At 37.2% G+C, this 12,721-nt stretch overlaps 1 protein-coding gene across 1 annotated transcript in view; it reads left to right on the plus strand.

Annotated features, from left to right (window-relative positions):
• Positions 1-7,290, plus strand: part of LOC101298940 (peroxidase 43-like) — a 14,713-nt gene extending 7,423 nt beyond the window's left edge. The window contains exons 2-5 of the mRNA XM_004288621.1: positions 5,540-5,718; positions 5,811-5,993; positions 6,067-6,229; positions 6,644-7,290. Coding sequence (XP_004288669.1) covers positions 5,540-5,718; positions 5,811-5,993; positions 6,067-6,229; positions 6,644-7,065 — 947 coding nt within the window. The 3' untranslated portion in view covers positions 7,066-7,290. The remainder of the gene's footprint in view (positions 1-5,539; positions 5,719-5,810; positions 5,994-6,066; positions 6,230-6,643) is intronic.
• The last annotated feature ends 5,431 nt before the right edge of the window (positions 7,291-12,721 follow it).

A 12,721-nucleotide genomic window follows, 5' to 3' on the forward strand; every position in this document is an offset into this window, starting at 1 on the left:
GGCTAAAGTCACCACAGACGAGCTTTTCCCGACGAAATCTTAGCCGACGAAAGGTCGTCGGCTAAGATCTTAGCCGACGAATTAAGCTGACAGGCCGACGAAAAATTTTCGTCGGCTAAAGTGCTTGTCCTGGTAGTGACGTTGTTCTTAAGCCGTAGACGCCTCCCCACGTGTGGGTTATGATGGTCGTCTACAAACTCCAAGATACAACCCGTGTAGTCACATATAATGTCTAATCCGCTTTGCACGACAAATGGTACACGGGGTGTCAAATGTTTATTGAATTGCCCAAACGATAAGAAATAAGAATAGAATGAAGAAGATGAAGATGAAGAGTATGAGAGCAATATATAATACCATTACTCTTTGACTTAAGAGTAGAGTATTTATAGAACTCATCATAACGTACCCTTATAAAGACAAAACTCTTCAATTTGAATAAATAATATTTAAAATGAAAATATGAGTTTTGAATCTTATTTTTAATTTAAAAACCAACAATCCCCTACAAGATTCAAAACTTCATAGACTCAAAAAATTTGGAAAGATTAAGATAAGAATATTTGGGCAACTTTAATACCATGTAATAGGTATAGGTGTTTTCCGGACTTGAACCTACACTTGGTGTAAACAACTTTCATTCGAAGGAATCATAGTAAACTATGTCTTGAACTAGACGCTTTTTAGCCGAATTACTAATTGTCACGCACACGATACCGATACGAAAACTTTGACGTGGGTAGTGTTATTTATAGCCTTGCGCTTGATCTTGATTATCATGAGAGTTACTAGAGAGAAGAATATCTCTCATAGTTGCGGCCTCACAACTACTCTCACTTAGGTGAATTTCTCCAAGAGTACATGTGACAATACTCCGCAGGAGATTGCCCACCTTGAAACTCATTGAAGATAAATACATTTCCTTAATTTCACATTAATATAGCACTATGCCTCAAGAATGTGCTAGAGGATCTCTTGTGGATATCTCCCTAAAATATGTGTTGTGTAATGAGTCACGTAATATGGATTGTTTGTACCACATTGAACTTTATTTATGGGATCTCCAATCACAAAAGTTGGGTTGCCTCCCTAAGTGACTCCCTTACGGGCTTAAGAACATTCTCCTCGACAAATTAAATATAATATAGTCTTCTCTTCGAGGCTATAATCTTCTTGAGACATGAATGATTTTTGTCATTATTTTGCCATATCATTTTGATGCGCACAATCCACACGTACTTTAATTTTCTGCATGCTCAAAGTAGATAATCAAACACAATTTCTCATAAGAGTATATGTCACCCCAAATGAGAATAAAAAATGTATAACAATTAGTGAAAAATAGATAAAATACGTCTTGTAGAGTGTAACCCCCATATAACCAAGATATAGAATTATATTGCATGAAATATTGATATTTGATAGTAATGGATCTTACCCCCACATTACTATGATATGTAATGCTCTTCACAAATGCTCAAAAAACTCATTATAGATAATATATGAGTACTTGTGCTCTCATAAGCATTGTGTGGAATTCAACAGAGTATATTTGTAAAATGTCATTGTTGGAGGAGAAAACAAACTGCTATAAAGAGAAGTCTCCTTTGTACCATTTTTTTTTTTTTGTGTCGAGATTGAAGAGGTCGGACTCCTTCACGAAAGCAAGGTTATTAGTGCTTCTCTATGTGCTTCGTTTACTATGAAATGGTATCATCATCATTACCTGCAGATTCTTATGTAGAGCACAATAGCACGGCTACTTATACATCAGAATGGTCTCATGCATATCAAATGTATACGAGGCTCACCAACTAGAAAATATACTATCGGCATTTAAATATATATCAATGGCAAGGTAGGTCAGACAACTTAATTAGAATTTCATTCCACTCACTTTATCATGCATGCTTAGAACTCGCAGATCACAGAATGCACACAAACATGATGCTGACCATATAATAGAATTCAAAACCTGGAACTTGATCTCTCAATTTCTGTAACATATATATATATATATATATATATATTCATAAAACTTAACTTTGAATAGAGAAGCTACTCATTTATTTGAAAGTATATATCCTGTAATTTCCAGAATTATCAACAAGAAGCTGTATTTCCTCTTGCTTAATTGTCCTCAAAGACAGCAGTTAATTTCATGTCTTCTTGTACGTTATGACCAGTCTCAGTAACACCTGTATCTTTATTTTTGAACTTGAATCTGAGAAAAGTAGCAGTTAATTAGTTCTGACAATAAAACATTCATTGAGAATGCATAAACTATATAATGTATGACTCTTGAGTCTTAATATACACAAAGAAATATAATTGTTATAGCAGATATGTACCCATTATACATAAGTGCTCAGTACACACTGGAAAAGGAAATAAACTTACCCAGATTGATGTATGATCAGATATACTTACCCAGATTGACCTGAATAAATATATATAGACAAGTATTCCGGATAATAAATTGGTCTCGCCTTCAGAAAATAACCCATATATTAGTAGCTTTATTGGCCAATGTTCACTTTTCTCAATATAGTATTATGATATGTGTGCGAAGATGGACATCTTTGATCTGGGTTTTAGATAAACACGACCAAGAGATCAATTCAAAAGAATTCAGATTTCAGACAAAATTGCATACTTCTCTTGAGACAAAAAACCATATCAGAATGATTAAAGTGTCCATAAAACAAACACATAACTTAAACATAAAGAAAAGAACAGAAGGTTGCAATTGACATGAACAGACACCATTTGAAATTCAAACCTAAACTGAAATCATGAAAGGTTATGATCCTTCGCAGAGTCAAAGAATGGCAGACACTTATCAGTTATCATCATACAAATTATAACGAGTATTGTGCTACATATGAATTTAAAGAGAGAAGTATATATATATGAATGATCAGAGATGCAAAATCGAACCAATACACCGGTTCATATGCATGGTGAGAGAGGTCTCTCTTAAATGAGAGATGATCTCACTTAAAAGGGAATCCCGAATCCGAGATATGCAATATTTTGGTCTAGTCATATGCATGTAACTAACTCATGGCCAATCATAAACAAAATGAATATAAACTTGATAGCATATACAACTCGTAGTTCTTAGTAATTATGAAAGCATATGATGATCAGGTATGTACACTCTTACTCATCATGGATTCTTAATACGACAATCGATCAAAATATATAGATCAAAGCAAATCAATAAATTGTATCAGATTGTCAAAGGGACACAATTTCCCTATCACAATATAGATGCATACGTTAATAAGAAACTAGAGTATCAAAACAAGACATCAAGTTTACCCAAGTATAATGACGAATACAAACTTATGCACAAAATCATAGGAAGTCATTTTGCTCTATAGAGATGTCACTTAAGTATCAAACTCACAGATGTGAAGCACAAGATCATGACATTATTACCTTGTTATGCACTTAGAGATGTCAATTACGGCTTAAGATTGTTAGAAATATTGTGTTAGAAAACATATATGATAAATATAATCAAGTAACCAAATCAAGTAAGCATGTAATATAAATATAAATAATATAAAAGAAGAAGGCCTACAAGGGAGGCACGTGGACGTTGTCCTTAAGCCGTAGACGCCTCCCCACATGCAGGTTATGACGGTTGTACGTCTACTAATTAACTCCAAGATACAACCCTTGTAGTCACACATAATGTCTAATCCGCTTTGCATGACTAACGGTAGACGGGGTGTCAAGTGTTAATCGAATTGCCCAAACGATAGGAAATAAGAATATAATGAAAAAGATGAAGATGAAGAGTATGAGAGCAAGATATATATAATTCCATTACTCTTTGATCGAGTAGAGTATTTATAGAACTCATCATAACCCTTAGAAAAGACATGACTTTTCAATTTGAATAAAAAATATTTAAAATGAAAATATGAGTTTTGAATCTTATTTTTAATTAAAAAACCAACATACCGGACTTTTCAAGTGTGTTTCACTAACCAGTGTGAAGACATTTTAGCACAGATTTTAGCTAAATGAACATAAATTAAAGTGCATCTCATCTTCGAAGTGTAGCTTGCTTAATGTTTTAAGCTAATCCCTTGAGCTTTCCTTTATTTATAGGGTAAAAGTTATAAATGGTCCTCATACTTTGGGGTCATGGTTACGTTCGCCACCGTGGTTTAAAAATAATTAATTTTGGTCCTCGTGTTTTATGTATCGACTAATCATAGTCCAATGATAACATTTTATCTAACACCTCTAGTGAGGCAGGTATGTGCGCGTCACATGTTGAGGCAATTTGTCCAGAAAATTATGAATGAAAATAACCATTAATTCTAATGAGTAGTGTTCACATGGTCAGTCACCATTAGATTAACATTCAAAGGTTGAAAACAAAACAACTCTACTAAAAAATAATTTTCCACACCCTTAGATTTAAATTTAATGGTGACTGATCACGAATCTTTTAGTGAGTCACTGACTAGGTGAACATGACTGAAATTCTAACACCCACAATCAGAATAAAGTTAATCGGCGACATGATTTATTCCAGATATTTGCATTGGAACTCAATCCTTGGTGCGATTAAGATGTAAAATTTAAAACCATTCTTCATCTATCAAAGTGCAAAAATGACATTAGATTTAAAATTTTATATGGTTTGATTCTAGTATTCGATATTCTTTTTCTCCATCAATTTCATACAAAACTTTGACAATTTGTAAAAGGGTCAAAACTATTATGGGGAAGTGAAAGGAAGTGAGAATTAGGAAGATTAATTTGATCAATAAGACAAAGAAACAAGGACAAGATGAAGAAAGAAATTCTTTTAATATGTCATGGCAATTATGCCTAGGTTTTCAGGACTTATTCATTATTTTTAGTAATTTGCTTTTTCATTTTCCTATAATTCTATTTAATTTTTATTTTTTCTGTTTGATAAGGAATGTATAAGACATAATTATCTCATCATATGATGTTGGCGTGAGAACCTTATTAACGGTGTTAGACAAAATGTTATCATTGGACTATGATCAGTCGATATATAAAACACAAAGATAAAAAATTAATCATTTTTAAGCCATGGTGGCAAACATAACCATGACCTCAAGTCACGAGGACCATTTATAACTTTTACCCTTATTTATATAATTTTTTGGGTACTTAGCACTAATGAACAAGTAAAATGTAATCGTTGTTAACCACAGAAAATAAGTATTCTTGTGTGACGACTCCTTTTGACTTTGTTGAGGACAATTAAGTAGGAAAATAACAATGACAGTTGATTAGGATAATAATTTGCAAGGTGACAAATTCTCATGCATCCTATTTGACACATTGCAGCCCTGTTTCCCTAAAGCTGTCAGTTCAAAAGCTGCTTGCTAATAACTGATGCCGGGGACCGGTGGCCTCTACCATCATATATATAATTAACTTGTTAGGGTCTTCTTCATCTTCTCCAACTTGCTCAGCTTATTGCATTGAGAGACTATCATGTCTTTGGTTTCTAGTTTGGTTTTGGTCTTTTTAGTTGTTGGTAGCATTTGTTTGTCGGAGGGCCAGTTTAACCGGCTTACAGTCGGTTTCTACGACCAAACATGCCCCAATGCCGAGGCCATTGTTCGTGCCGTTGTCCGGGAAGCTGCTCTCTCGGATTCCAATATGCCGGCCGTCTTGCTCAGGCTCCATTTTCACGACTGCTTCGTTGAGGTACTGAGTTCTAGCTATGTCCTTCTCCTTAGCTTTTTGATTGATCATATAATCACACGACTGTTAAGTCCATTGTGTTATGTTATACGTAGGGCTGTGATGGTTCAATCCTGATAGACAATGGTAAAAACGCAGAGAAAAATGCGTTTGGTCACGAAGGGGTTAGAGGGTTTGAAGTGATAGACAAGGCAAAAGCACAGTTGGAGGCTACATGCCATGGTGTCGTTTCCTGTGCAGACATTGTGGCCTTGGCTGCTAGAGATGCCATATCCTTGGTACTTCCATAAACCTGCTTTTGAGTTGATTGATCTATGTATGATGCTAACATTTTTGTTGTGAAATTTGGAGGCGGGTGGGCCGAGTTATGAGGTGCCTACAGGGCGGATAGACGGTGTCGTTTCAAATCTGTCCCTGGCCGGTGATATGCCAGATGTTAGTGATTCGATTCAGCAACTCAAGGCTAAGTTCAGGAGGAAGGGACTCTCGGAGAAGGACCTTGTCACTCTCAGTGGTATGCGTAGTACTGTTTTGTTCTCTCACTAATTCTGTCCATGCAAGTTGAGTGATGGTAAAGGTTGGTTGTGCATGCAATTAAACATGGCAAGATTCACATTATGGCATTAACTAGTTATTTCAAGACAGAAAAGACTAGCAAAGATGTAAGTAATTTTCCATGATTTATTTGGTAACATGGATTATATGCTCACCAAATTGGTTAAAAACTTATGCCAACTGAAGTGATCGAAACCGTGTTATTTTACTCATTTATGAACAAATCTGAAAATTTCTCACTAAGTTTTGGACAGTATAAACATATTTGGATGCCTCATACATTTCTTAGCCATTTTGTGATAAAGCTTCCTTTAGTTCAAAATTGATGTCGATTATGCTACCTTCAGTGATCACTATTCTTACCATTATGCAGCTGCTCATACAATTGGGACAACAGCTTGCTTCTTCATGACCAAAAGGCTCTACAACTTTTTTCCAGGAGGGGGATCTGATCCAACAATCAACCCCATTCTACTCCAAGAGCTCAAAGCGAAGTGTCCTCAAAATGGTGATGTTAATGTACGGGTGCCGATTGACCGAGGAAGCGAGGAAGCATTTGACATTCACATTTTGCAAAATATTAGAAATGGTTTTGGTGTGTTAGAATCCGATGCCAAGCTCAATGGAGATGAAACAACCAGTAGTATAATAGACTCTTACTTTGGGTTTTTCCCTCCACCTTTCGGACCTTCGTTCGAGGCCGATTTTGTCGAATCGATTATAAAGATGGGCCAGATTGGTATCAAGACAAGTTTGCAAGGTGGGGTTAGACGAATTTGTTCTAGTTTCTCTTAGTAGAATCATATGGGGGGGACTGATGTCTGATGATATGCATATATAGAACTGAGGTGAAGGATGATATACATGTCTGAAGAAAATTTTGCTTCTTAGATACTCAGATCCTTTTCACCATTTGTCTTGGCATGAATTTCATACCATTCATTTCTACAACTCCTTATTGTAAATGGCCACTAGTAGAGATTCCATAAAGCTATAAGAATAAAGAGTGGTCCTTCGGTCCCTGTACTGTTTGAAAGGGTATGTTGTTTTGCTACATATCCGACATGTTATGTAATGAACTAACGATCAGTTGTTTTGCTCTTTATTCTGAACTGCATATTTAACTTGATTTCGATCCTTCTGAACTCGAAGATTCAACAAGATCTTCAAGCTCTGCGTTAGGCCTTTCGAGGTTGAGAATCGAGATACGCAATCGATCAGTTTCAACATGAAAATTTTGCAAGCTATTGAAATGCGAACTTGTCTAAGTCTTGTTCATCAGGAATCAGGTTCACCATCCATGGCAGGAAGCCTTATACGCAGAATCATTCATGACGAGGCCTATGTTTTTTATCCTAAGAAGTACAGTTTTCCTTAATAGTGATGAAAATAAGTTCCAAGTTTGCACCAAATGTAGAAGTCATACTGGACAAGAGTAACATTTCACTATGAAGCACTATGAAGACTAGCTTCTCGTACATGAAAGATGCAACCCAAGGACATTGTTATCCTCTTCTACAGGAGTAAGTGCTTTACATGAGAAAAAAGCGAAATGACGAAACTCTATCAAATCTGCAGCTTCAGATGGCTAAAAAAAATAAAAAATCAAATTTGGTGTACTAGACAGAACTCCTACAAAGAGTGCAGTTGAGTCAAAACTAGAGATAGGAACCTGTTGCGAACTTTGTGAGTGCTAAAAAAATAAAATTACATTGTTTCTGTCTGATCATGAGATAAAGTAACACAGCAAGATGGTAGAAACTTTACTAGCTAGTCTGATGGTGTTAAATATCCTGCAACTAGTAATCCTGTGTTTTAGATCAGTGTTCCTTGGTGTTAGTTTACATTTTTGTGTTCTTTGACCTCTCTTGTTTTTTTGACAGGGTATCCCTCTGATTATAAGAGATGCCAATCAAAACAACCTTCTAGACGTCTTGCCAACTTATATCCAAGCTTCTGGCAAGGCCATTAATGCTCTCAAGGTCTACCAGCAGATGATCGCCTATGGTGTCATCCACGCTGCATACACTTACATTGCTTTGCTAGAGGAGGGAAATGTCAATGTAGCTATGGAGTTATTTTATATAATTCAACACACAGGCACATACACCTTGTTCATAACACACTCCTTGGTTATTGAAGCCTACCTCAAGTGTGGCAAAGACCAAGAGTGCTCTGTTAGCTGCTGGGTACGTTTGTCCCCATCTCCTACACTGCTGATCCCAACTTCTTTGAAGAAGAAGTACTTGCTTGAGATGATGGATTAGGGGAAGCTGGCTAAGAAGGTCAAAGAGTTTGTAGTGGTTATGAATTTATGATGGCCACGGGTCATGAATATTGTTCTTTCCAAGTTGAAGGGCTGATTCTTTGCTACATTAAGGTTTTGCTAGCAGCTACATGAAGTTGAAACTGGGAGGTTTTCCGCACTTACCAAAAGTGTGAAATATTAAATGAAAGATATCAGGTTTATCACATAAGAACATGGTGAATTTAGAGGGAATAATAAGATCTCATTCATGAAGTAGATTAGTGTACCTAGTATGTGAGCAAATTAACATGATGACATGCTGGAGTAGTAGGTACTAATGACATCAAATTCAATGACATGCTGGTTAGTCTTTACTTAAATCTAATAGCAAGTGCTGCAGAAAAGTATTTGTCAAATGAAATTGATTAATACTTTTTTGGTTTTCTGCACATTAGATGGTAGATGAAGCAGAACCATCACTTAAGAACATCAAATATATTTATGCAGAAGGAAGGTTGAGGAGCTGAGATGAATGCTAGCTTGCAAATGTTTTGTCCACTACTAGATCATATATCAAAAACTCCTGAAGATAAGGTGGATTTTGAGTTAGAAATTGTGGTGGTGTGTTTAGGAATCCATATGTGCAGGTTGTAAACAAAAAGCTAGACTCTTAAATCTTCAATTCTCAATCCCCAGAAGAATAGTTGCAAACCAACACTACAGTTAGGTTGAAGGATCAGAAGGTGTCATATATTTATCTGGAGGAATTTCAAGGTCTCATTGTCTTTTATTGTAGACTACACTTTGTCTTTTGTGGTACTAAAATTATAAACTGTTACCATATTTAGAAACCTTAACCAGTACCATTCGAAACACAAACCAATTGTGAATCTTTTGCCATTTGAAATAGAATTGTTCATTACTGACTTTCATAGTATCTAAAAGAAATGAAGTCCAGGCAAGTAGAGTTTTTATTTAGTTTGCTTTTCGATAGCGATCAAGTACGTAAATAATCGATATAATCAAAACTGGTTAATCCTCTACTTTCAATCAGTGTGCATTTTGCTTCACACCCGCATAAGGAATAAATTTTTCTTTTATTTTCATGCCGCACAAAAGTAGGACTTAAGTAACCAATTCTTAACAAATTTGAAAGATCAAGTGCAATAACTAAAGAGATGAAAAGGAACAATGAAAACTTGATTTCTATGAGCATATATTGATTTACAATAATGTAGTGTATTAGCGATCTTGATATCAGTACATCTACCTGAATAAAAAAGAAAAACAGCGAGAGATGTTGGAGTTGAAGCCAAAAGTTGGGATTCAGGTTGTCTATCTTATGCCTACAGTACGCTTAGAATCAAAATCATGTCTTGCAAAAATAGTAGTAACACCACCAAATATTAAGAAAACAAGTATGAGCTTTATTGATTTAGTTTGCTGCTGCAGCTGATACAATTGCCATCAGAAGTAGATGACATCAAAATTTAAATAATCAAAGAACTAGGCAGCTTTTACAGTGACATGATCGAACTAATTTAACTAAGGATCTCTATCTATCTAGGCAGCTAGGCAGCTATACTTGATGATGCTGATCTTCAAGCAGGTCTGAAAATGATGATGAGCCTTGTAGTATATCTGCTGTACCAATGTCATCCCCTCCTGACAAGAACTCATCCCCAAAGATGTAGTTGCTGAATTCAAAAGAGTTAATGTAGGCGTCATCCATAGGAAGTTTATTGAAATCATCACAAGCAATACTGAATTCTTCATCATTGGTACTGACTTGTAGCTTGCTAATAACCAAAGCATTTTGATCTGCTGCAGGTTGTTGCCTTTCGGGAATGGCCTCCAGTTCAATACCATGCCAATCGGTATCCTCTAACCGTGCATGTCCACTCTCATTTTCTTCCGAATGAATGGCCTGCATCTGTGACATGAATGATGTTTGTTGTTCTGAGAGGGCAGGAAATAGTGTATCCCCTTGTGCTACCTCCAATGGAACACCAAGGCAATCATCAGTACCCTCTGAGTGTGCATTTTCAGACACGAACACATCAACGACAGTAGTTTTTGGTTGCGCAAATGATGACGAACATGTGTGTTGTTGTTGGTGTTCTGAAACGGCATCCCTTTGTAGTTGCTCCAATGCATAATCAACATGACCAGCATTAGTATTACCCTGTAACAACAAATGTTCCTGATCATGAGTGTCGAATTGCCTGTCAGGATTAGGCCCCCTCCTCCTCTGGTTCAAAGACAGAGCAGCCTCATTAGTTGTAATTGAATCATCAGAAAGTCTCAAAGACTTGGGGTTTCGGCCATCTTGACACTTTTGACTTGGTGATGGTCTCTTGCTGGGTCATCCATTAGCCAACAACCGCTTTGCCATTCACAACTTTGGACTCATACCTCAACTTGGTCTTTTTCCCAATTGGGGTTTCTTGGTTGTTCTTGGCAAAAATGGGTTTGGGGAGTTCGCCTTGGCTCCAAGTACCGGATCCAATTCTTCGACAAATACGGTGGCCCTGCTTGTTCTTCTTAAGCTTAGTGAAGAAGATGAGATCTTCATCGTCAAGAAGCGGTCCGCCGTGGTCTTCCCAAATCGTCCAAGGTTCTGCCTCCCCGTACAAATCAATGTTTGAAACCCAGGGGTCCGAATTGGGGTTGGTTTTGGTGGAAAGGTAGTGGCCGATCAGCTCTTGATCGGTCGGGTGGAATCTGAAACCCACAGGCATACCACGACCCATGAATTCCTTCCTTCTGGGTTTCGGAAATTAAGGTTTCGAGAATTCTGGGAGAGAGAGAAAGAAAGAAAGAGAGAGAAAATGAATGGAATTGTGAACTGTGTGAGTGAAGTGCGAATCATTAGTGGATGGTTTTATAGAAGAAGAGGGGAAATATTACCGTTGCTCTGCGGCCAAGGGCGGTTCACTGCCAACTGTCGCTGCCGGGTCAAATTGTCAACGCACTCTCTGTCTTAATTGGGTAAGTTTTAGAGAATTCGACCGTTGGGGACTGACGTCATCACTTCCCATCCTTCTTTTAGTACACTACATAAAAACTACGTATTAGTTACTAACCAAATTTCAGTTTACAAATACATCTTTTACACATTATCTTATATATTTAAAGACAAAAAATAACAAATTAGAACAAACTAATGTCCACATGTCATCTATCACTACATATTTTATCAAACTACCCTTCACTACGTGTTCTACTGCTACTATAGACGTGTTACTGCTGTGTCGACGAGAGACATGCTACTGTCGTTGTTGACATGAGACGTGCTATTGCCGTGTCGACCGGAGACGTGCTACTACCGTGTCGACGCGAGACGTGCTACTGCTGTGTCATTTTGAGTAAATTTATTTGAAAAAATGGGTATTTTAGTCATTTTGCCTATGAAAGTCTAGATCTGATCTGGTACAATTAGTTTGGGCCTGGCCTTATGTCCTAAAACATAATGAAAGTGGGGTTTTTGTGTTTTTAAATTTAGTCATGTGCTATTATGTAATTTTCTTAGTAAACTACATATTAGTTACTAACCAAATTTCAGTTTATAAATATATTCTTTACATATTATATTCTACATTTAAGGACAAAAATTAACAAATTAGGACAAACTAATGTCCACATGTCATCTGTCACTACATATTCTACTGCTACTATGGACGTGCTACTACCGTGTCGACGAAAGACATGCTACTGTCGTTGTCGACATGAGACCAAAGACCTGCTACTACCGTGTAGGAAGGTGCTACTACCGTGTCGATGAGAGACATGCTTCTGTCATGTCGACATGAGACGTGTTACTGTTGTGTCGACCGAAGACGTGCTACTACCGTGTTAACGAGTGACCTACTACTACCGTTGTCAACATGAGACGTGTTACTACCGTGTCGACCAGAGACGTGCTACTGCTATGTAGGAAGGTGCTACTACCGTGTCGATGAGAGACGTGCTACTGCCGTGTCGACATGAAACGTGCTACTGTCGTGTCGACATGAAACGTGCTACTGTCATGTCGACATGAAACGTGCTACTGTCGTGTCGACGAGAGACGTGCTACTGTCTTGTCGACCGGAGAGGTGCTACTGCCGTGTCGACGAGAGACGTGCTACTGCCGTGTCGACCAGGAAGGTGCTACTGCCGTGTAGGAAGGTGCTACTGCCGTGTCGACAAGAGACATGCTAC

The sequence above is a fragment of the Fragaria vesca genome, linkage group LG1 (assembly GCF_000184155.1).
Source record: "Fragaria vesca subsp. vesca linkage group LG1, FraVesHawaii_1.0, whole genome shotgun sequence".
Classification (NCBI taxonomy): Eukaryota; Viridiplantae; Streptophyta; class Magnoliopsida; order Rosales; family Rosaceae; genus Fragaria; species Fragaria vesca.